The sequence below is a fragment of the Gadus chalcogrammus genome, chromosome 7 (assembly GCF_026213295.1).
Source record: "Gadus chalcogrammus isolate NIFS_2021 chromosome 7, NIFS_Gcha_1.0, whole genome shotgun sequence".
NCBI lineage: Eukaryota > Metazoa > Chordata > Actinopteri > Gadiformes > Gadidae > Gadus > Gadus chalcogrammus.
Window position 1 is genome coordinate 1,236,195 of NC_079418.1, and position 26,544 is coordinate 1,262,738.

General features: G+C 43.9%; 1 protein-coding gene across 10 annotated transcripts in view; it reads left to right on the forward strand.

Moving 5' to 3' along the window:
- LOC130385356 (NACHT, LRR and PYD domains-containing protein 12-like) overlaps nt 1-26,544 on the forward strand; it is a 167,379-nt gene that overhangs the window by 107,751 nt on the left and 33,084 nt on the right. Inside the window, exons 1-6 of one of the 10 annotated variants that reach the window (XM_056593833.1) lie at nt 3,687-3,771; nt 12,442-12,538; nt 12,751-12,867; nt 12,942-13,058; nt 13,206-13,272; nt 13,425-13,650. The exons of 6 other annotated variants lie outside the window; for them this stretch is intronic. In XM_056593833.1, coding sequence (XP_056449808.1) covers nt 12,456-12,538; nt 12,751-12,867; nt 12,942-13,058; nt 13,206-13,272; nt 13,425-13,650 — 610 coding nt within the window. In that variant the 5' untranslated portion in view covers nt 3,687-3,771; nt 12,442-12,455. Of the gene's footprint in view, nt 1-3,686; nt 3,772-4,777; nt 5,533-12,441; nt 12,539-12,750; nt 12,868-12,941; nt 13,059-13,205; nt 13,273-13,424; nt 13,651-26,544 lie in introns of those variants that run through there. 3 more of the 10 variants (XM_056593834.1, XM_056593832.1, XM_056593836.1) reach the window with 3 other exon arrangements.

Consider the following 26,544-nt stretch of genomic DNA (forward strand, 5'->3'; position numbering starts at 1 on the left):
CACACACACACACACACACACGCACTAAAGCGTATCCCCCTAAAGGGATCCTGCACATGCGTGACCCGGGGATGGAGGCAGCCTGGGCGCTACTGGACCACTGTTACATGCAGCCAGGGCTCCAGAGTGCGACCTATTAGGTCGCATATGCGACCTTATTTCTTAAAGGTCCCATGACACGCTATGTTATGTATTCTTTAATATAGTTATTAGTGGGCAACTAACACAGTATTCAAAGACGTTCCTGAAATTCAGCCGTGGTGCAGAGTTACAGCCACTCCGAGCCAGTCGCACATTGAGCTTCCCCCAAATGCGCTGTTTTGGTGTCTCTAGCTATAATGCAAATGAGGAGGAGCGAGGCGGGTCAAGGAGGAGGGTGGGGGTGTGGCCCTGAGCAGCTTGCAGCCACGGTACCATGCGCTCTGTTTACAGTGGATGTATCGCAATGGCGAGGCGCACACAGCCTTTAGCCGTGTTCTGTAAATATTCTAGAACACACTGGGTCCTGGAGCTCTATATCTAAATATTATCATATAGCCTACATAGATATCTATATCATATAATATATATTATCACGGCCAAAAGCTGTGTGAGCCGATATTATGAATCTCAAAGGACCGCGTTGGGTTCTCCGACGTTCCTGGTTCTTCAACGTCCTCATCAATGTGAAGTAGACTGAACCGCGACAAGGAGGAGAAAGGGATCGTTGCCGGGCAGCGCTTAGGCACCTCCGCCTCCGGTGGTGGTCCCTCAGCGGGTCTCAAGCGGGAGACATTCGCCGCCAACAATCCCTTTCTCCTCCATGTCGTGGTTCATGTTCTTGAGGGAGTCAAAGCCAAAGTTCCTTCCCCCCAATTCATTCTCAACCTTGGCTGAGATAACCCCCAATACGAGTCTCATTGTAGAAATACCAGAGACGAGAGTCCGACGTGTTATGCGCCATAACATCAAAAGCAGAACGGTTATCCAAATAACAAGGAAGTGTACAACACTTGCGTTACAGTCCTGGAGCTCTATATCTAAATAATATCATCTAATACATAGAAATCTATATCATTTAATACATGTTATCACGGCCAAAAGCTGTGTGCGCCTCCAGATGATATTATGAATCACAAACGACTTTGTCGGGTTCTGCGACGTCTCTGGTTTTTCCACTTTCACATCAACCTGAAGTCGACTGAACCGGGCGCTGCCTGCTGCCGGCTGCCCGCTGCCGGGCGATGGTGCCTCGCAGCAACCGGCGGCATGTCGCAGTTCATGTACTTCAGCGAGTCAAAGCTGACTCGCTGGGGGAACTCATATTTATTATTAGAAAACCTCATAAAGTGAGATTTTCATGTCATGGGAACTTTAAGGTGCGAGTTGAAATTGAATGAGGTCGCTCCGGTGCTACTTGCAGGAGGACGATTGAAAAAAATAAAAATAGTTTTTGTTTTTTTTCATTCTCTCCCCACTCCCGCGGTTGTGGTTGATAATAAAATCTTACTTTCTGGCTCATTCCTACGAGTCCACTACTCTCTCTCGCTCCGTCTCTGCCTGCCTGTCTGCACCTTTTACAGTCTATGGTCTGCACACTACACGTGCACAGTCTTGCTGCGCACGCAGCACGCACAAAAAAGTAAACAAAGCAGATACAATATGAAGCGGTCGATGGTCTGTGCCAGAGGAAACCAATGAGGCTGTTGTTTAGAGGTGCAACGGTTCACAGGTTTCCTGTGATCCCTACGGATCAACCCTCACGGTTCGGGACGCAAGTGATCCGCGGATCGGCTGATAAAAAAAGCAGTTGTTTTTTAACCGGAAACCGGAACCGGAAGCGGTCATATTTCGCTCGGTTCTCCGTGTCAACAGTAGGGCTAGAACCGAGCGAAATGACCCTTGCAATGAGCAATGAGTCTTCCAACTGAAATCAATGGATTTACAAAATGCCAAATAAAACACAACAGAAACTGTATTTCGCTACCATACACACACACACACACACACACACACACACACACACACACACACACACACACACACACACACACACACACACACACACACTTGCTGTTGGTGTGTGCGTGTAGAGGCTGATTTCATATATTCCCCCCCCCCTTATGGGATGTTAAAGTGGCCTTTAAACGGAGCCGGAAACTAAAAGGCACACTCTTTAAATGTCTTGCACACACACAGTCATAAACACATGCTCAAACGTGCATGCATGCACGCACACACAAAGAAGCACACACATTTGTTGGATTATTTGCACTGCAGTTTCTCTGACTGGACTTTGAAAGGATAACATCGTTATGGCATAATCAATGCTGAATGTGTACAATGTCAATGTGTCTATGAGCTCAGCTAATACTCATATAATGCAGATCCTAATCCCCTCTTTTAAGTGTACGAATATTAAGGTGGCACCAAACCAAAACATCTACCCACCCAACCTTTGACCCAAAATGTCCACCATCATCCTCCTTAATCAAGTAAAATAAGAATCTATATATATATATATATATTTATATATATATATATATATACCGACTAAGAGATGTCCACTTCTTACTTTTATTTTATTTTTATTGTATTTTATTTTTTTATTTTTTTATTTATTTATTTATTTATTTATTTATTTATTTATTTATTTATTCATATATTTATTTATTTATAATCTTATCTTATCTTCTATGCTTGTAGGGTTAGCTTGTAGGGTATTTCTATTTCTATTTCTATTGTATGGAGCACCTGGAACAACAATTTCCCCCCGGAGATCAATAAAGTATTTCTGATTCTGGTTCTGATTCTGATATGCATATATATATATATGCATACATATATACAAATATGTACACCGCAGTGCCTGGACTATTCAACAGGAACAGTGTGTGTGTGTGTGTGTGTGTGTGTGTGTGTGTGTGTGTGTGTGTGTGTGTGTGTGTGTGTGTGTGTGTGTGTGTGTGTGTGTGTGTGTGTGTGTGTGTGTGTGTGTGTGTGTGTGTGTGTGCCTTGGCCCTTATCTGAATACCTGCCAGCAAAGGGTGTAACATGAGGAAGGAAAAAAGACAGGAAGAAGCCAACCCAACAAGATTCTCTTGAAGACTCATTGAAGGGAAATGAATAAAGTAAATAAATCACCCTGCTATTATAGAATCACAAGCCAGTATAACATGCTAAACCTTACTGAGTACTCTGCAGACTGTGTACTCTGTGCTCTGATTATTCTGTACTCTGAGTATCTTGTACTCTACTCAGTACTCTGCTCTTCTGAAAAGAGAAATCATATATCGATTGTCTAGGCTACATTCTACTGATTAGTAGAATGAAGTTCATACTGAGGCAAATCAAGTGTTCAGTTAAACAAGGTGGTAATGTCTTTAAAGGATGGAGGAGGATTGTACATGGAGGTGTTCAGCAGAAACAGGGCAGAGGAGGCCTTTTCTACTTGATTTGCTTCTATTCATGATATTATCTGTCTCTTTATTAATAGCATGGTATCTATGTTCCTGTTGGTTCTGCTGTAGAGAAGCAGCTGACTCAGTGACTGAGTGTCTCTACAGGCTGGTTAAACCATCAAGTGTCTCTTGGTTTTTCTCTGAGATTCTACTCATCACAGCTCCCTGTCCAAAGTTCATATTTGAATGAAGTTATTATTCTTGGATCAGCTGCCTTAGCATGTTAGTCTGGGAGGAGTATGAACTGGTCCAACTGGTTAGACATAATTTCCTGGATACGAGTCGGACGGTTTGGTGTAGCTCACTTCATAACAGCAGGAAGAAGACTAAGGTACTGTAGTCCTCTCTGATCTGTGATAGATCAAAAATAACTTTGAATCCCATCAATAGGGTGATGGTTAGTTTCCTGTAAAACCACATGGTTAAAAACGAAGGTCAATGTATGGATGAATTTCTATTCGTCAAAATTAATAGTGAATCATTTTGAGGATTCCTGCTCTGCAGAATACTACCTGTTAAACTGTGGGCATTGGGGATCGAACCGAGAACCCTCCTGCCTAGAGTCAAGCGTCAGGTTGAGGTTATACTAACTGTTTCCTCTGATTTAGGATTTTGTTCTGAATCACAAGTGTCTTGTGGTGACTTTAAAGGTTGTTAGGACAGAATGGACGGTTGTTATATTTGTAGTACGGTATTATGATTACAATATTTGGACAGGAAGACGTCATCTTGGTTAGTGAAGGTGTTTAGACCATGGTGTTTAGATGGGCCTAGATCATTCGGCTGTAGTGTAGGCCTACTCTATATCTGAGAGCATCACTCGTGTGAGAGGGACATGACCTCAAGGGGAATTAGCACTGCCGCCACCGCCTCAACACATAGGTCACTGGTGACGACTGGTCCGTGTTCTTCAGCTCAGCCAATCCCACTGACATCCTCTCACCAGCAGGTGGTGCTGCGGTAGACCTTTTCAAGTGTTTAAAAATGGAGCTTGTGTCAAATCATTTGGTTTACTAGTCTAAAGACGCTTAAATGGTTCACTTACGCTTGAAGCTAAACGTTCCACTTTACTACAGCTGGAGTTGATTGAATCACAGACTGCTGCAGAGTAGACCGTTTGCAATATTTTAAAGGGTAGGATGCTATACGTGGCAAAGACTAAGGTGTGTGTGTGTGTGTGTGTGTGTGTGTGTGTGTGTGTGTGTGTGTGTGTGTGTGTGTGTGTGTGTGTGTGTGTGTGTGTGTGTGTGTGTGTGTGTTTTATCCATTTAAGAGAAATGGATACAGTAAATAAATCACCCTGCTATTATAGAATCACAAGCCAGTACAACATGCTAACCCTTACTGAGTACTCTGTACTGTGAGTACTCTGAGTACTCTTCACTCTGAGTACTCTGTGCTCTGAGTACTCTGCACTCTGAGTACTCAACAGACTGATTACTCTGTGCTCTGATTATTCTGTGCTCTGAGTATCTTGTACTCTTCTCAGTACTTCTGAAAAGAGAAATCATCCATCAATTGTATATGCTACATTCTACTGATTCATAAGTTCATACTGAGGCGAATCAAGGGTTGATTTAAACAAGGTGGTAATGTCTTTAAAGGATGGAGGAGGATTGTACATGGAGGTGTTCAGCAGAAACAGGGCAGAGGAGGCCTTTTCTACTTGATGTTCTTCTATTCAAGACATTATCGGTCTCTTTATTTACAACATGGTGTCTATGTTCTGTTGGTTCTGCTGTAGAGAAGCAGCTGACTCAGTGACTGAGTGTCTCTACAGGCTGGTTAAACCATCGAGTGTCTCTTGGTTTTTCTCTGAGCTTCTACGCATCACAACTCCTTGTCCAAAGTTCATATTTGAACTTTGGACAAGTTGGACGATTTGAAGTTATTATTCTTGGATCAGCCGCCTTAGCATGTTAGTCTGGGAGGAGTATGAACTGGTCCAACCGGTTGGTTCATAAATTCCTTGATATGAGTCGGACGGTTTGGTGTGGCTCACTTCATCACAGCAGGAAGGCGACTAAGGTCCACTCTGATCCGTGATAGATCAAAAATATGAATAACTTTGAATCTCATCAATAGGGTGATGGTGAGTTTCCTGTAAAACCACATGGTTAAAAACGTTAGTCAATGTATGGATGCATTGCTATTTGTAAAAATTGCTATTGAATCATTTTGAAGATTCCTGCTGTGTAGAATGCTACGTGTTAGACTGTAGGCTTTGGGAATCGAACCCAGAACCTTCCAGCCTGGAGTCAAGAGTCAGGTTGAGGTTATACTGACTGTTTCCTCTGATTTAGGATTTGTTCTTAATCTTAAAAGTGTCTTGTGGTGACTTTAAAGGTACTAAAGATAGAATGTACAGTTGTTATATTTGTAGTGTGGTATTATGATTACATTATTTAGACAGGAAGACGGCCATCTTGGTTAGTGAAGGTGTTTAGACGTCATCTTCCTCCTCCATCACCACGCCCCCTCCCGATTCCTCAGGTCCATCTCTGCCAACCTGTTACAAGTTCCACGGACTAAGCGCCGGACTTGGGGTGATCGGGCCTTCTCAGTTGCTGCCCCCACCTTTTGGAATTCACTCCCCTCCCACATCAAAGTCTCTCCAACCCTCTCTTCTTTCAAATCGGCACTCAAAACATACTGTAACGACCCAGCAGGACTATGGGGAGTTTGTGGGGGGAAGGAGTTGCCCTAGTTCAGCCTGATAGGCCAGTTGGGATAGGGGGCGGGAACAGCCAGGTTTCGTTTTCGCTATGTTGTTTTTGGGCACTCCTCCAACCCCGTTAGTTAGTTGTACGGGAAGGTCAATAAAGCCTGGTTCTCTGGTTAAACACCAGCCACTCTGTGTCCTCCTCATTCCGCTAGTTAGCCCCGCAGTGTCGGACCGCAAACGCTACACTGGTGTCAGAAGTGGGATAGCCAAGCCTCCATTCCCCTCACACGTGCGGGCTACCACTGCTAGCTGCTACCACCGCTAGCTACTACCACCGCTAGCTGCTACCACCGCTAGCTGCTACCGTAGGACCGAGATGGCTGAAGGAGGAATCGGAGGGTCCGACCTCTTTAACCTATACACTCCGCCGGACACACCAATGAGAAAACCAACTGATGCAAGCCAAGCTGTAAGGAGAAAGGAAGAAAGGTCTAACTCACCACTCACCACTTTGCTGACTGAAGTCCCCGATTTTGTGAAGAAAAGCCCATTCCATTTTACCGCGACGGCCGGGCCACGCGCCGTTGAGAGAGAGGTAAACAATCATGCGTGCAGACCGGACTTCAACCAAACAGACGACGATGACGTCACCGCCCCGAAAGATCGTCAAGGTAAAGTATTTGGCCAACCAAGGTCTATCCCAGAGTTACAAAAAGACATTACAGCTCAAATAGAAGATGACTTCATGCAAAGAATGAGCATGGCAATGGAGCGTGCTTTTGGACATTTCATTAAAAGCTCTAGAGGCAGCATAATGTCCACGATGGGGGAATCACAAGGCTGTGTTATTAAACCACATGAAGCAGGGAACCATGCTGATGCTAATAAAGCTAACAATGCTTATGCAACAGTTACTCTTGAGAGAAATGCTAAGGTTCCCCTCGACGTACCATATTCCATGTCTAACCCCCAGTCCTGCGAAGGTACGGAGGCAGCTACTTTCCCTAGGGGGAGGCTTGACGGGTGTAGCCCCCCCATCGTAGCCCCTGTTAGTTCCATGGCTGTTGCTAACCAACTAGCTGACCTGGTTCCGGCTCTGAATACTGCGCTTACTGCTGCCTTGGGTACTCTCCAAAAACCAGGCCCAAACCCCGTCCCCAGGGGCAGCCGCATAAAATTGGGACGTTATGACGGCCTCACATCTTGGGAAACATACTGCGCCCAGTTTGAGCTGCTAGCGACAGCCAATGAATGGTCCCTGGCTGAAAGGGCTGTTCAATTAGTCTCAGCATTGGAAGGGGAGGCAAGAAGAGTACTGTTGGATGTGACCACAGCCGACCTAGGAAATCCACCAGCTATATTTAGGGCCTTAAAGAGCCGTTTTGGGAGCACCACTCCTGCAGTTGTGATGAGGCAGAGGTTCAACGAACGAGTGCGGGAATCTGGAGAAAAATTAGGAGTGTTTGCGACTGAGCTGCGTTACCTCGCACAAAGGGGATTTCCTGATTTTGATGACGCAACGTGCTTGGTGTTAACTAAGGAAGCCTTCATTCGCGGCCTCTTACCCCTCCCATTGCGCCAGCAAGTCCGACTCGCTGACCCACAGACCTTGGAGGCAGCACTAGAGAAAGCATTGGCAGTGGAAGACATACTCACAGAAGGCTTGGACTACCAACCCAGACAGGTCTCTGTACGGCCTAAGACCCAATTCATTCAGCCTCCTGGACCTACCTCGTACCCAACGGGCTACGAACGCAAAGCGATGTCGCCGGACGACCGACAGAACCAAGTCTGCTGGAAATACCACCAAAGAGGTCACCCATGGTGCCTTTGTACAGTGCCTGATTCTGCCCTGCAGGAGCCGGGAAACGCTCAGGGCTCGGTGTAAAGGGGAGCAACCCGAGCCACCCTTCGCTCCCCAAAGACAATGACACATGACCTGTTGCAAAAGTGCCTCACCACCCTGTCAACCATGCTCTTCTTCCCCATAACGCACTCACCGCCGACTGCTGTAGAGTGCCTGTGTTGGTTAATGGCCAATGGACCAAAGCCCTACTGGATACAGGATCAACTGCGTTGCTCCTACACCCAGACCTCGTGCCTGCCGGAACCCAAACGCAAGCAACCGATGTTCAACTCATCACAGTTACCGGGGGAAAGGCTCCCATGCTGGGGAGGTGGGAGGCTTTGATCAAAATAGAGACCTACTCAGCCTGCCAACCAGTCTGGGTCGCTGAAATAAAAGAGGACTGTTTGCTGGGAATGGACTTTCTGTGTGCGGCAGGGATTTCACTAGACTTCGGAGCACGTACCGTAACGTTCAAAGACGGGACGTCCATTCCCTTCCTGAATGATCTCCACACTCCCGAAATGGCCAACAAGGTTGGTGAGAACGGGGATGCAGAGGGGGACCCACCATGTCCTCCACAATGGGAGGCCCCCTTTGCAGAAGGCCCTCTTCCACTGTCTGACAACCTCATACCCCCAGAACCAGACGCATGTGCCCAGTCACACCCCCATGCTGTCATACGAATTGCAAGTGTGGTCAACATCTCTGGGGAAGAGTCATCAGCCGGTAAAACTGTCAGAGGCATCTGGGAGAACAGTCGGGAAGGCCTAAACTCTAAGCAACAGGATAGGTTATGGAATCTCCTGTATGAGTATCGACAAAGTTTTGCCACTGGCCCCAACGACGTTGGCCAACACATTTGGTCCAACACTTTATTAAAACAGGGGATGCCCAGCCAATCCGCCAGCGGCCAAGACGATTGCCCAAAGCCCGCCAAGGTACTGCTGAGCAGATGATACAAGAGATGAGGGACGCTGGCATTATTGAGCCATCAGAGAGTCCGTGGGTGTCACCAGTCGTAATGGTTCCTAAGAAGGACGGAGGCTCAAGGTTTTGCGTCGACTACCGACCACTGAATGACAGAACTGTGAAGGACTCCTACCCACTGCCGCGGATAGACGAGTCCCTCGATCACGTGGCTGGTTCAGCATGGTTCTCCTCATTGGACCTCCAGAGTGGGTATTGGCAGGTGGCCATGGCCCCAGAGGACAAAGCCAAGACCGCCTTTACCACGGGACGTGGCTTGTGGCAGTTCACCATCATGCCATTTGGGCTATGCAACGCCCCAGCCACATTTGAAAGGCTGATGGAAAAGGTCCTGGTGGATATGCCCCCTGCTGCCTTGTCTACCTGGATAATGTCCTTGTCCATGGACCATGTTTTGACTCGGCATTGGGGAGCCTGATGGAGGCACTGGAGCGGATTAAGCATGCAGGACTGAAGCTTCATCCGGGGAAGTGCAGATTCCTACGGCAAGAGGTCTCCTTCTTGGGCCACAGGATCAGTGGGGCTGGCATCATGATGGAGCCTGATAAGGTAGCAACCGTCAGGGATTGGCCTACCCCTACTGACATCCACCAGCTCAGATCGTTCTTAGGACTCGCATCCTATTACAGGCGCTTTGTGGCTGGGTTCTCTACTGTAGCTGCCCCCATGTTCGTCTTAATGCGCAAAGACACACCGTACGAATGGGGGCCACAACAGAATGCAGCCTTTCACGAGCTGAAGCAGGCCTTATGTAAGGATCCAGTGCTGGTTGCACCAAACACAGAGTTGCCATTTATCCTTGATACAGACGCTAGTAACACAGGCCTTGGCGCTGTACTCTCGCAGCTGACCCCTGACGGAGAGCGGGTTGTTGCTTACCACAGTCGTACCTTGGATAAGTCGGAGAGGAACTATTGTGTCACGCGCAAGGAGCTGTTGGCAGTGATTGATGCAGTGAACCATTTCAAGCACATCCTCTGCGGTCTTCCATTCACCATTCGCACTGATCATGCTGCCTTGAAGTGGCTCATGTCCTTTAAAGAGCCTGAAGGACAAGTCGCCAGATGGATCGAACAACTCCAGGCCTTTCTGTTCACCATACAACACAGAGCCGGTGAGAGTCACACAAATGCAGACAGCCTCTCACGCCGACCGTGTGCCCCAGACTGTCACCACTGTGACCGGGAAGAAGAACGGGAGGCAGCTAACCTACAGACGTGGGAGGTGATCTGTCGAGCCCTATTACCCAAGGATGTTAGGGGTTGGGCTGGACTGCAAACCGTGGATCCTGACCTTAAAACAGTCATGGGGTGGCTGGAAACAGACAACCGGCCGCCCTAGGAAGATGTTGTGGCCCAGTCGGCCACAGTCAGAGGCCTGTGGTCCCAATGGCCTGGGGTAGAGCTGCAGGAAGGAGTTCTGAAGAGGTGCTGGCGTGAGCCAGCCACTGGGGAGCCACGCTGGCAGGTGGTCGTGCCAGAGGACCTCCGGGACAAAGTGCTGTAGGCACATCACGGATCCCCCGGAGTAGGTCACTTTGGGGTGACAAAGACATTGAGACGGCTACGGCAGACATTCTACTGGGGCCAGAGCAGGAGAGATGTTGAGGACTACTGCCGCCGCAGCAACTCCTGTACCGCCCGTAAAGGGCTCCAAGGTCAGTCCCGTGCACCTCTACAGCAGCACCGTGTTGGGGCACCGATGGACAGGGTGGCAGTCGATGTGTTGGGCCCACTTCCCCGTACCAGCAGAGGGAACCGGTACGTGCTGGTCGCCATCGACTACTTCACAAAGTGGATGGAAGCATACCCCCTACCTGACCAAGAAGCCACAACCGTGGCCGAAGCCGTGGTGCAAGGAATGTTCAGCCGCTTTGGAACACCCTCTGAGCTCCACTCTGATCAAGGGCGGAATTTTGAATCACATGTATTCACCGCCATGTGTAGCCAACTTGGCAACCGGAAGACCAGAACCACCCCACTTCACCCTCAAAGTGACGGGTTGGTGGAGCGCTTCATGCGGACCTTAGGCGCCAAATTAGCCCTCACCACCGCTCCGGATCAGAGTGATTGGGACCTGCAACTACCCCTCATCCTCATGGCGTGCCGCAGTGCAGTCCAAGAGTCCACTGGCTGTACTCCTGCATTGTTGATGTTGGGCAGGGAGCTCAGAACGCCGCCAGAGCTGGCCTACGGACGACCGCCTGATGCACCGGATGCCATGTCTGGCCCGGAGTATGCCAGGCAGTTACAGGACCACCTGGAAACGGCCCACGGATTCGCCAGACACCAGGCCCAGCAGGCAGGGGTTCGTCAGAAGCGATGCTATGACATGCACGGTAAGGGGCAGGACTTCCAGGCTGGGGACCTCGCCTGGGTGTATGGACCTAAGAGGGTAAGAGGCCGTTGCCCCAAGCTGGACAGCAAATGGGTTGGGCCCTGCTATGTGGCTGAGAGAGTTGGCGAGGTTGTGTATAGAGTCAGACTGGCTCCCAGAGGCTGCACAGTCGTGCTGCACAGGGATAGGATGGCACCATACCGGGGGACTCAGCAGCCCGCCTTCCCTGTGACGACTCCCAGGGCGTGGGTCAGGTCACCTCGCCACAGGAGGACACCACCGAGGCGGCAACAGAATATGCCTCAAGGGGAGGAAGTGACGCCGCTTGGAGCTGTGGTGCCGAGGAACACGGCTGCAATGACGGGAACTCCTCTGTTGGATGGTGGAGTAAGGAGGTCGCAGAGGGAACGGCGACTTCCGGGTCGCTTTCAAGACTATAATCTTCCTCAGGGACGAGGAATTAGAGGGGGGGGCCGTGTAGCGACCCAGCAGGACTATGGGGAGTTTGTGGGGGGAAGGAGTTGCCCTAGTTCAGCCTGATAGGCCAGTTGGGATAGGGGGCGGGAACAGCCAGGTTTCGTTTTCGCTATGTTGTTTTTGGGCACTCCTCCAACCCCGTTAGTTAGTTGTACAGGAAGGTCAATAAAGCCTGGTTCTCCTGGCGCTATATCAATTTCCTTTATTATTATTATTATTATTATTATTATTATTATTATTATTATTATTATTATTATTATTATTATCTTGTACCGGGTCTTGTTCTCTGTGGGCCTGCATCACAGATCTGGTTGTGATGTCATTCCACATGAGGAAGTCCATACATGGTCCAGCCTTCAGAGTGGGTTAACCAGCACAGGCAGCAGCTGGTACGATATCTACATGGTGAAATTGATCTTATTAGACACTTTTGAAGCCCATTTGGACCTTCTGTGTGGAATGATGAATAGTTATGAAATAGGGTATTAGAAACGTCTGGGCAGCATCTCCACATCTTTCCCCTCGTTGAGAATGAGAGGGTCTACGTTTAGGAAAGACCATCCTGCCTCTTATCCAAAGAGACAGAGACAACCGTCCCCTGGGATCAGTAATACACAGCTCATATGAGAGCAGAGAATAAAGACTGCGTGGCCGTAGAAACCTTATGGAGTTGTGTTTGTGTCCAGGTCAACGGTCTACTATGGATGAGGAGAGAGAGGAGGGGGGTCCTACCTATAGGACCACTCTGTCTGGGGAACATGGCCGCCGGAGCAAAGCTAAGAGGTAAGAAGAGGATCTCTCTGTCTGTGACTGTTGTCCATCTCAGAGCTCAGCAGTAGTACATCATGACTCCATAATTTGTGTGTGTGTGTGTGTGTGTGTGTGTGTGTGTGTGTGTGTGTGTGTGTGTGTGTGTGTGTGTGTGTGTGTGTGTGTGTGTGTGTGTGTGTGTGTGTGTGTGTGTGTGTGTGTGTGTGTGTGTGTGTGTGTTGAAGCCCAGAGAAGCAGCAGAGAGCAGACTCCCCTGGACCCAGCTGTGTCTCCATGAAGAGTGACCGCTCTATGGAACATCCTGTTGGGTTTAAAGATGGAAATCAGTCTATTGAGAAGAGGTGAGCCTTTATCAGAGATCATAAAGATACAGCTTCTATCAAACGTCCATAAATCCTGGTTCTTGTTTTTCTAGAAGAGTCCAGCAGGAGAGACCAGACTCCCCTGGACCCAGCTGTGTCTCCATGAAGAGTGACCACTCTATGGATATACCATGGCGTTTGAATGATGGACGCCCCTCCAGAGAGGAGAGGTAGGGGTTTCAAACAGACGATCTAAACAGACCTGGTGGTTGTCATCAGACTCTACTGATACTGATGTCTACAAGTCTGGGGAAATATAATTGCGTGTGTGTGTGTGCGTTTGTGTGTGTCTGTGTGCGTTTGTGTGTTCCCCATAGACACCAGGAGAAGTCAATGGTCACTAGTGCTCAGTCTCTACAGCAGCATCAAACAGAGCTGATCAAGGTGTGTAAATGTCCACCAAGCCGTTTGACTTCAGCTCTCCATGATCATTAGAAAGCATCTCTTGTCCAGCGGGACGTGAATCCAGAAAAGATGCTTCTGATGTCCTCAGTTAGTTCAGAGTAAAGATCTCCTTGATGTTTCTTCTGTCACAGAGGGCTGAGGAAAACGCACACGCTTTCCTTGACAAGGAGCTCAAGAAGCTCTGGAGGGTTCTCTTACCAGATTACCCACAATGCTCAGAGAATCAGAGGGAGGAGGAGGAGGAGGATGGTAAGAAGGAGGAGCAGAGGAGGCGCGCCATACAGGGAGCGGTGGACATCACAAAGCTCTGCCTGATGGAGATGAACCAGGAGGAACTAGCCGACACACTCTGGGGCGGTAAGAGACTCTTACATACAGAGGAATTACAGCTGAAGTCCTAAGTAAAACCTCCACTATTACCCATCAGCTCAACTAAGTACCATGTAGTTGTAACTATTTTAGGGTACTTCCTAGGAAATTAGGCAACCAATTCTTAGAAACACCTATTATTTCAAGTTACAATTGTAGTTTTCTAAAGTTTATGTTGGTAACAGCCAAAGTTTAATGATGTACTATCTAGAAATTAGCATAGTACTTTCCAATACATTTCTTTTTCTTACATAGTTATTATTCATAGCTACACCCATTTAGAAAGGGTTTATTCAATTGACCTTAGAAACTATGGAATAACTTACCTGGTAACAACCTCCGGAGGAACAGTTTTCCTCTAGTGTCATGGTACATCTTCTTTAATACTGGGCATGAAACTGTTTTTTTCCATGGTGTTACCACGTTATTACCACATAATTTTTTTTTTCATTTTTTTTTTTTTCATTTTTTTATTACGGCTCACGGCCATAGCACATGGCATGGAGCAAAAAATTCAACTTAAATCATTACAGACCAAAAGAATGGTGCACGGCACGGAAAAAAAACAAAAACATTACTTAAACAATGGCAGGACATTTCTCAGAAAGGCACCTGTTTTAGCAATAACCCCTGGGTTATTTGACCTCAAAAGCAAAATCTGTTTGATCTTAGATGGAGAATAGACATAATATTTTGGCAGGTATTTTTTTCTATAATACATTACGTTTACATTTTTACACTCAAAAAGCACATGATATTCGTCGCCAACACAATTGGAATCGCAGATGTTGCACATTCTTTCGCTTCTTTCCAGCCCTTTGTATCTTCCAGTGACTTTAGGTATTCTGGTGTTATTCGTTCTAAAATTGCAGATAGCCTGTCTGGACTTTTGGTTTTCATACATCAGGTATTTTTCTAATTTAAACTCTTGTTTAAATTCTATGTACGTGTCACAGGAAGTCATGCTTGTAAGCTCGCTCTGCCACCTCTGGATGAATATATCTTTTAACCTCTGCTCAACAATTTTTTCAGCCAGTTAATGTTGTTGTACTTTTGTGTTATCCAGATATATGACAACCCGCAGTCATCCAGTATCTGTTTCACCTGTGATACCCAGGGTGAAGCATATGCACCACTGCTATGTAAGCTGTGTAGCTGATTGTACATGATTTTACTAAGTTTACTTTCTTTACTTTCTAACAGTCTCCCCCAATATCCAATTATTCTTTTTTTAACTGTAACACAGAGTGGGTACCGTCCAAGCTCTCCATACACCATATGACTGCAGGTTGTCATTTTAACTTTTAAGATGTACTTTAGAAATTTGAGATGTCGTTTTTCTAACAGATGTAGTTTTTCAAACCCCCACACTTCACATGCATACAACATAACTGGAGTAACCAACTTGTCAAAAAGGTCCAGAGTGACATCTACAGAAAGCTGAAGCTTACTGCATTTGTTGAGTAAAGCAAACATTGCACGCAATGCTTGCTTATGCAGTTCCTCAATAGCAATTTTAAATGAGCCATTATAATTCATGATGACACCAAGATATCTGAAACAATGTACAGTCTCTAGACTTTGACCGTTGCACACAAACTGTAGTGTACTAGTATCCGCTCTCCTAAAACCAAAAACTGTAACTTTAGTTTTATCGCTATTAATTTTTAGTTTCCATTTCTCACAGAAGTCACACATATGATTTATAGCTTTCTGTAACCCTCTCTTAGTTGTAGACATGATAATAGTATCGTCAGCGTACATCAGTGCCATTAGTTGTATATAATTGTCTAACACAGCATCATCAAAATTAATGGGCTCACAACCTTTTTGTAATAGATAATCCTCTAAGTCATTAATGAAGACGGCAAACAGCAGTGGTGATAAGTTTTCACCCTGCCTGACTCCTGTTAAACTTGCAAAAAACTCAGATTTAGCTCCATTAACATATACGCATGATTTTATATTTTTATACATGTTGATAACTAAATTAAGGAATTTACCTTCGATACCTATTTTTAAGAGCTTATGCCAAAGTGCATCTCTCCAGACTGTATCAAATGCCTTACTATAATCAATGAAACAGCAAAATAAACTTTTCTTTTTAAAGCGGTACAAATCTATACTAAGTAAAACATATCAATTTACCCAGTAAGTAAGCTGAAACTGTACTGTCAAAGGAAGCCTTGTTTGTTTCCATTGTATTACCAGGTTCTTACCATATCATTTGTAATAGACACATTCCATTATCAATGCAGTAAACTGGAACTTCTACGTTCTGCAATGTTACTAAGTTAAACGTGACAATTTACCCAGTAAGTAAGATGAAACTTTACTGTAAAAGGAAGTCATGTGTTTCCATGTTATTAACAGGTTCTTACCATATCATTTGTATTCGATTATTCCCTTTTCTATTCAATCAACACAAACTTGTACAATGTACGTTCTGCAATGTTGTTTTCATGGTATATTACCAGGCTCTTAACATATAAGTTGTAACTGGTTATTCCCTTTTCCATGCAATCAACACAAACTTGTACCATATATGTTCTGCAACGTCGTTCACCAGTTAAGCACTTTAATTTTTGTCATAAAACCCCAAACCACTGTTGATGAAAGGCATATTAAAATTAAACAAAATCAAAGGCTAATCTTTCAAACAATGCATATCTCACAAACAGGCAGTGAAAACTTAAAAAATCGGACGAAAAAAAGAGCCGTCCACATCAACTCAATTTAAGTATGACTGATGGTATTTTGATAAAACACATGACAGTGTTATGGCAAGTGACCAAAATGCAGGCTGCTTCAACCTCTACAATTTGAATAAGTGGCAAATGCCCTGCAGCAATCCGCCTATGGGCATGGGCGTCAGTTTGATTTGAAATGTGCTGGGGACAGAGACGCATTCGGAAGTGCATTTTTAGAAGTGCTGGGTACAATGAGGATGCACTCTTTTTTCTCTCTTTAGTGCCGGTAATGAAAGGTTCTGAAAGACGGCATAACCATGTAGCTAATTACTAAGGAATAAAATGTATACAAAATCTGTCTGGCACATTTTATGAAGAAAACGTTTTCAAAAAGCATCGGACATATGACCCACTATGTTCTGCTCCATGTATCCAATGTTGACAACGTGACATGATATGGCTAAGCTACCAACATAAACAAGAGGAGCTAGGAAAGGAATTTAACTGCGTGTTTAAGTTCAGAAGGGCCAATGGTGTGGCTACATACAGCACTACAAATGTCGTCAAGATTGAAAAAGAAAAAAATATTTGTTGCACAGCTGAACGCTGTATCACATCAGGAGCTGGCTGTTCTCAATTCACAACACGCATTCCATCAAAACTAGCCTACATCAGGCATTCTGACCAAAACTCATGAACTCCCGCCAACAATTATTCCAGAATTCAAAAAAAGCAAGAATGACCAAAAGTCACTTTGTGTCAACAAGAGACTGAATCCACCGACTATCAATTGCAAGTTAAAACAGCCGACCACTTGAGTGCAAAAAACACAAAAGTCCTCGCCACAGCACCAGCAAATCTTAAGCAATAAATATCGCGTCTTACCTTTATTTATGTGGCAGTGGTCTGCAGATGCATCCCGTGGTTTAGCACCACATCCATTCAGTTCAACATGTTATCGTTCTGATATAGTCCATGGTCAAATCGAAAAAATAACTTCACACAGTGTGTCTTTTTCCAATGTATTTGTTTCATTCGTAGCGTTGATCAGCAGAGAAATAATTCGCCAAAGTCGTTGACGTCGCTTAAGAACCGAATGTAGTCTACATCATTGAGAAGAGTCGTGTAATAAGTAAGGGATAATGTATAGAATGCCGGTCACTAACGGGAAAATAAGCCCAGACAGGACACCGACGCGCAGCGAGGGTAATTGCTTCCCACTGAAGGTGCTTAAATTCGAGCGGCGACGTTCTATACACAGGGCTCTCAACTCTCACGCATTCGGCGTGAGACACACGCAATTCTCAATTCTCACGCAGAGAAAAATTACCAGGATAGCGCCCACCAATTTCGGCCGCCATTTCCCGTACGTAGGGTAACCAGACGTCCTCTTTTGCCCGGACATGCCCTCTTTTGGACACAAAATATGTGGCGGAATTTAAAAATCTTAGGGGATTTTATCAAAGCCTCACACATGTTCACATTGAATTTGCGTTGCGTTTCCCTGGGTCGTTCACAAACTAATTAGGCTACGCCCTCCCCTACTCAGTTCTTTTTGCTTTGCATTGGTGGAAGTGAGAAAGGGGGAGTGGTTAAATAGAGCCTTCAGATTGGACGGTTTGACTTACTTAGGTACCGTCATGATTTGTATTTTTTTTTTTACCTTAATTGTTTTATAGGGACAAGAATTAACAAATTTCTCCTACAGGGGATTGATAAAGTTCTATCTATTGAAAAGAAAGAAACACTTTCATACTTTATACACTTTACTACAGCATCTACTGAATGCCACAGATATATTTTAAGCATTGGACTGAATGCCACATTAATATATACTTATGTTTTTGCAGGTTTGCAACGTTTAAAAGTTCAGGGGAAAGTATATGCCTCTACTGGTGTTGCTTAAAACAATAGCCTTTTGAGGGAGTGTTGTTTCTGAATATTAGTGTTAAGGGCCAATAATGCTTACTAGTCACCATGTCTGTGGACACATTTGTATGCAGTCACATGTTAATATACCCCCCCCCCCGCGCCGCTAAAATCTCACTCTGAACTCGGTTCAAAACTTGAGAGCCCTGCATACATTATCCCGCTTATTACAAGGCTACGTGCCAAAACGAAAAAATTACTTCACATGGTGTGGCTTGTTACAATTTATTTGTTACCAGCATTCGTAGTGTTGATCAGCAGAGAAATAGTCCGCCAAAGAAGTTTACGTTGCTTAGCAACCGAAGACGCTGGGGTACCGGACTACTTGAGGAGTGATACCAATGACGTCATTATAGGCAAAAAGTCCTTTGTTTTCCTTGACAGCGGTCAATTTATATCTAGCATTCACCGCAAAGTTGTGAAGAGCCAATGCAAGTGAACGGAGCGTTCCACGGCATTGAATAGACCCGTGTAATAATCCATAATAATTAAACTCTTCTTTTTTTTTTAAGTGGTGGTTACAAAATTATTCTTAATCAACAGCGTAATCGACGCCTATGCCTATGGGAGCATCTTTGTGGTCATTCGCAAACCAATGAGTCCACTCGATGAATGAGAGATGGCTCTTTAGTGTCCTCTCTGTGCGGTTTCCCTGCAGTCTCCACACCTGGGATTTGCAGACTGAACAAGCCCTGACCAGGTACCTCCAAATCTCCCTTTCCATGCTGTAATAAAGAATCAGAAGACAAGAAAATAAACATTAGGACTGTCAATTAATGAACATTTCTAGAACATGAAAAACTCAGAAGATTATTTTGTTTGCCAGTTAAGAAAGGATGCTGTTCCTCTGGTCATTGTGTTTGGTCATATTAAAAAGAAAAAAGGCATAGCAATAAATGCAGTTAATAGGACGGGAGGGGACGGGCTCTTAGCTCCAGTTAGCGCTTTAGCATCGGGCTAGCGGAGCTTCTGTTATTCAAACAACTCTGACATGTTGTTGAAAACCTATGAAACCCAACTTATCAAAATATCCGGATTTAATCGGGCTCTGTCCCATAAATACAGTTAATAGGATGGGAGGGGACAGTCTCTCTTAGCCCCGGTTAGCGCGATGCTAAAGAGCAGCTCTACTGGAGCATGCTGCCTCAGCAGGTACAAGTTAGCATTCGGCTTGATATTCGCCGGATATTCAACACATTCATTAACACCATTGCACTACATTACGGGTGTAGTATGTCAACCCAGTTGCCAAGAAAAAACGTTGACAGTGTACGTTTCCATGAACACTGGATACGTAGCATTTCAACGTAAAATAGCGTGTTATATCTACGGTATCCACGCGTGCCGCTCTGGAGGCGGGTTTCGGGGTTTGGGTTTCGCGCCAAATTGTGGACACGATTGTTGAGAGGGGGGGACACGTTTGTAGGGGGGGGACACACGTAAGTTGAGAGGGGGGGGGGGGGAGACACGTTTGTTGAGGGGGGGGGGGGGGGACACGTTTGTAGGGGGGGGGAACACGTTTGTTGAGGGGGGGGGGGGGGACACGTTTGTTGAAGGGGGGGGACACGCTCGACAACGAGAGTTGGTTTTTATTGAACGCTCGACAACGAGAGTTGGTTTTTATTGAACGAGAATTCAACACGTAACAGCTGCCCGAAACAATGGACACGTCACTCTCGGTGACGGAGTCGACAACAATGAACACATGAACAATGAACATGTTAATAGAACAACACACAACCATATAACATCCCGAACCCATTAACCCCACTTAAACCTAACAACAAAACAAGTTAACAAAAGCCCCTTTTGTCAACTGACAACCCCAATTCCCAGAATCCCCCGCGGCTCCGGAACACGGCGTCCACACCCGTGGTCGCCACAATATATATATTTTTTCATTTTACAGTCCCCTCTGCCTTGGAGCAAAGCGTGACCCTGAAAAAAGTTTTCTTCTCCATTCGAAATCAATGGGGGAATAGCACCAACAGGGGGCCATACGTTCTCCTAGCATTTGGTGAAATTGTTACGTAGCCTATATTAATCTTTATTATCTGAATGGTAAATGCAATTTTTTAGGACAGATACACCATTAAACGCGTTTCTAAAGACATTTCTAGCGAAAAATTAACATTTTCCTTGCATAATCTTCAGTCAGATAATGTGTATGATCTTTATTAATCTTTATTATCTGAATGGGAAATGCAATATTTTAGGACCGATTCACCGTTAAACGTGTTTCTAATAACATTTCTAGCGAGAAACATACTTTTTACTTGCATAATCTTCAGTCAGTGATTGTGTCTGATCATTTTATAGTTATTAGGAAGATTTTATCGGCTCGCTCGCATGTTTCAACAACGTCATGTTGTTAGGGACGCTGCTTTCACTAAACTAGCAGCTCACGTGTTTCCTGCGTTTGTGTTATTAAACCGTTACTTAATGTAACTTTTAATGATATCATCTTATCAGAAACATGTATATCTGAGAGCAGACCCAGTCGCCAAAAGCATACGTTGACAGTGTACGTTTTCGTGAACACTGGATTACGTCGCATTTCAACATAAAATAGCGTGTTATACACACACACACACACACGCACAAACACGCACACACACACACACACACACACACACACACACACACACACACACACACACACACACACACACACACACACACACACACACACACACACACACACTAGGGCTGGGATAAACGATTATTTTTTAAACAATTAATCTAACGATTAATTTTTTCAGTCTGATTAGATTTCGATTCGATTCTCGATTATCTCCCCATTAATTGACTAATAGCAATTATATATGTTGATTTACATATCTGAATGAAAAAAAATATGAATTCCTTAACAATTCAATACATGTTTATTGCCTATAAATTCCAAAATAAAAGTGCAAAGTAATGCATTCTTAGAATTCTACGGTGCTCGGTCATCTGTAGCTGCTACCGGGTGGCGCTGTCACGTTAAAATTGTACCGGGGGCGAAAATTGCACCGGCCTACGTCATCTGTTGTTTACATCTTGACAACCTGCCTGGTAACAGACGACGCGATCGTCTGTTGCTGGGCAGGTTGCAAAAAACATTCGGCTCATGTTTCCAAAAGACGAAATAACATAATACAGATAACGGATCGCTAGATAACACTTGTTTTTACTTTATATTTGTATTGTATTTAATTGTTTAATCGAATAGCAAAAGACGACGCGATCGTCTGTTGCGGGGAAACGGGTGATTGCGTCAAATGACGTAGGAAGGTTCTTGGGTAACCCTTCCTTTTACAGTCCCCTAATTACTAGGTATTTACCCGGTACATACATGGTAAATTATAGTGTATTACTGGGTAATTACCACTGGTAATAAGAAGATAAATACAGAGGTAGTTACCCGGTAAATACATGGTAAATCATAGTGTATTACTGGGTAATTACCACTGGTAATAAGAAGGTAAATACAGAGGTAGTTACCCGGTAAATACATGGTAAATCATAGTGTATTACTGGGTAATTACCACTGGTAATAAGAAGGTAAATACAGAGGAATTATCCGGTAAATTATAGTGTATTACTGTGTAATTACCACTGGTAATAAGAAGGTAAATACAGAGGAATTACAGCTGATGTACCAAGTAAAACCTCCACTATTACCCATCAACTCAACTAAGTAGTGTGTAGTTGTAACTGTTTTAGGTTGGTAATAACTCCGATATTGTGTACTTCCTAGGAAATTAGGCAACCAATTCTTAGAAACACCTATTATCCAAGGTTTATGTTGGTAACAGCCCAAATTTAATGATGTACTATCTAGAAATTAGCATAGTACTTTCCAATAAAATACTTTTTCTTAGTTATTATTCGTAGCTACACCCATTTAGAAAGGGTTTATTCGATTTACCTCCATGGAATTACTTACCTGGTTACAACCTCTGCAGGAACAGTTTTCCTCTAGTGTTATGGTACATCTTCTTAAATACTGGGTACAAAGCCGTTTGTTTCCATGGTATTACCAGGTTCTTACCATATAATTTATAATAGATACATTCCATTATCCATGCAGTCAACACAAACTTGTACCATGTACGTTCTGCGACGTTACCAAGTAAAACACACCAATTTACCCAGTAATTAAGCTGAAACTGTACTGTAAAAGGAAGCCTCGTTTGTTTCCATGGTATTACCAGGTTCTTACCATATAATTTGTAATACATTATTCCCTTTTCCATGCAGTCAACACAAACTTGTACCATGTACGTTCTGCGACGTTACCAAGTAAAACACGACAATTTACCCAGTAATTAAGCTGAAACTGTACTGTAAAAGGAAGCCTCGTTTGTTTCCATGGTATTACCAGGTTCTTACCATATAATTTGTAATACATTATTCCCTTTTCCATGCAGTCAACACAAACTTGTACCATGTACGTTCTGCGACGTTACCAAGTAAAACACGACAATTTACCCAGTAATTAAGCTGAAACTGTACTGTAAAAGGAAGCCTCGTTTGTTTCCATGGTATTACCAGGTTCTTACCATATAATTTGTAATACATTATTCCCTTTTCCATGCAGTCAACACAAACTTGTACCATGTACGTTCTGCGACGTTACCAAGTAAAACACGACAATTTACCCAGTAATTAAGCTGAAACTGTACTGTAAAAGGAAGCCTCGTTTGTTTCCATGGTATTAACAGGTTCTTACCATATAATTTGTAATACATTATTCCCTTTTCCATGCAGTCAACACAAACTTGTACCATGTACGTTCTGCGACGTTACCAAGTAAAACACGACAATTTACCCAGTAAGTAAGCTGAAACTGTACTGTAAAAGGAAGCCTTGTTTGTTTCCATGGTATTACCAGGCTCTTACCATATAAGTTGTAACTGGTTATTCCCTTTTCCATGCAATTAACACAAACCATATATGTTCTGCAACATCGTTCACCAGTAGTTAAGCACTTTAATTGTTGTTATAAAACCCCAAACCACTGTTGATGAAAGACATATTAAAATTAAACAAAATCAAAGGCTTATCTTTCAAACAATGCATATCTCACAAACAGGCACTGAACACTGAAGAAATCGGACAAAAAAAAGAGCCGTCCACATCAACTCAATTTAAATGTTACTGATGGTGTTTTCATAAAACACATGACAGTGTTATGGCAAGTGACCACAAGGAAGACTGCTTCAACCGCTACAATTTGAATAAGTGGTGAATGCCATGCAGCAATCTGCCTATGGGAGCATCTTTGTGGTCATTCGCAAACCAATGAGTCCACTCGATGAATGAGAGATGACTCTTTAGTGTCTTCTCTGTGAGGTATCCCTGCAGTCTCCACATCTGGGATTTGAAGGCTGACCAAGACCTGACCAGGTACCTCCAAATCTCCCCTTCAAGAATCAGAAGACAAGAAAATAAACATTAGGACTGTCAATTAATGAAGATTTCTAGAACATGTAGAACTCAAAGATTATTTTGTTTATCAGTTAAAAAAGGATGCTGGAACTCTGGCCATTGTGTTTGGTCATATTGAAAAGAGAAAAAGGCATAGCCATAAATACAGTTAATAGGACGGGAGGGGACAGGCAGTTAGCTCCGGTTAGCTCTTTAGCATCGAGCTAGCGGAGCTTCTTTCATTCAAATAACTCGGACATGTTGTTTAAAACCTATCACACCCAATTTATTAAAATATCCAGATTTAATCGGGCTCTCTCCCATAAGTACAGTTAATAGGACGGGAAGAGACAGGCTCTCTTAGCCCCGGTTAGCGCGATGCTAAAGAGCAGCTCTACCGGAGAATGCCACCTCAACAGGTGCAAGTTAGCCTCCGGTTTGATATTCGCCGGATATTCGGTTTGCCACCCAATCGGATTCATCAACATAAGTGCAATACATCACGGGCTTAGTATGCTGAGGACGGTTTAGGACACCGTATCGCGAAAAATCACAAACACATGTTGTCGCCATCGATGTCTGTGCAACAACGTCATTTACGTTCTCTGGCAACTACCTGTTTTAGGGACCGTCAACAAGTTACACTCACCGACTGGTGGCAGAGACGTTACCATGGAATTGTTTCTGGAAATAAATCATATAAAATAACATAAAAATCACTAAAAAATACATTTTGTCACCTGATTGTAGTAGTAGTTGCCAATGGTGGGCTGCTACTTACTGCAGGTAACTTTGCTAATATATTGCATTATTGTTAAACGGGATGCAATTAATAATTTCAAATATAGTTTGGTCGATTTTTGTCGAATATTAAACTATTAACTGCATTATGATTAACTATATTGCAATATATTTGTGTGATTCATTTCCTGAAACAATTCCATGGTAACGTCTCTGCCAACAGTCGGTGAGCGTAATTTGTTGACGGTCCCTAAAACAGGTAGCAGCCAAATGACGTTGTTGCACAGACATTGATGGCGACAACATGTGTTTGTGATTTTTCGCGATACGGTGTCCTAAACCGTCCTCAACATACGAAGCCCGTAATGTATTGCACTTATGTTGATGAATCCGATTGGGTGGTAAACCGAATATCCGGCAGATATCAAACCGGAGGCTAACTTGCACCTGTTGAGGTGGCATGCTCCGGTAGAGCTGCTCATTAGCATCGCGCTAACCGGGGCTAAGAGAGCCTGTCTCTTCCCGTCCTATTAACTGTACTTATGGGAGAGAGCCCGATTCAATCCGAATATTTTAATAAATTGGGTGTTATAGGTTTTAAACAACATGTCCGAGTTATTTGAATGACAGAAGCTCCGCTAGCTCGATGCTAAAGGGCTAACCGGAGCTAACAGCCTGTCCCCTCCCGTCCTATTAACTGTATTTATGGCTATGCCTTTTTCTCTTTTCAATATGACCAAACACAATGGCCAGAGGACCAGCATCCTTTCTTAACTGATAAACAAAATAATCTTTGAGTTCTACAGGTTCTAGAAATGTTCATTAATTGACAGTCCTAATGTTTATTTTCTTGTCTTCTGATTCTTGAAGGGGAGATTTGGAGGTACCTGGTCCGGTCTTGGTCAGCCTTCAAATCCCAGATGTGGAGACTGCAGGGATACCTCACAGAGAAGACACTAAAGAGTCATCTCTCATTCATCGAGTGGACTCATTGGTTTGCGAATGACCACAAAGATGCTCCCAGAGGCAGATTGCTGCATGGCATTCACCACTTATTCAAATTGTAGAGGTTGAAGCAGTCTTCCTTGTGGTCACTTGCCATAACACTGTCATGTGTTTTATGAAAACACCATCAGTAACATTTAAATTGAGTTGATGTGGACGGCTCTTTTTTTTGTCCGATTTCTTCAGTGTTCAGTGCCTGTTTGTGAGATATACATTGTTTGAAAGATCAGCCTTTGATTTTGTTTAATTTTAATATGTCTTTCATCAACAGTGGTTTGGGGTTTTATAACAACAATTAAAGTGCTTAACTACTGGTGAACGATGTTGCAGAACATATATGGTTTGTGTTGATTGCATGGAAAAGGGAATAACCAGTTACAACTTATATGGTAAGAGCCTGGTAATACCATGGAAACAAACGAGGCTTCCTTTTACAGTACAGTTTCAGCTTAATTACTGGGTAAATTGTCGTGTTTTACTTGGTAACGTCGCAGAACGTACATGGTACAAGTTTGTGTTGACTGCATGGAAAAGGGAATAATGTATTACAAATTATATGGTAAGAACCTGGTAATACCATGGAAACAAACAAGGCTTCCTTTTACAGTACAGTTTCAGCTTAATTACTGGGTAAATTGTCGTGTTTTACTTGGTAACGTCGCAGAACGTACATGGTACAAGTTTGTGTTGACTGCATGGAAAAGGGAATAATGTATTACAAATTATATGGTAAGAACCTGGTAATACCATGGAAACAAACGAGGCTTCCTTTTACAGTACAGTTTCAGCTTAATTACTGGGTAAATTGGTGTGTTTTACTTGGTAACGTCGCAGAACGTACATGGTACAAGTTTGTGTTGACTGCATGGATAATGGAATGTATCTATTATAAATTATATGGTAAGAACCTGGTAATACCATGGAAACAAACGGCTTTGTACCCAGTATTTAAGAAGATGTACCATAACACTAGAGGAAAACTGTTCCTGCAGAGGTTGTTACCAGGTAAGTAATTCCATAGTGGTAAATCGAATAAACCCTTTCTAAATGGGTGTAGCTACGAATAATAACTAAGAAAAAGTATTTTATTGGAAAGTACTAT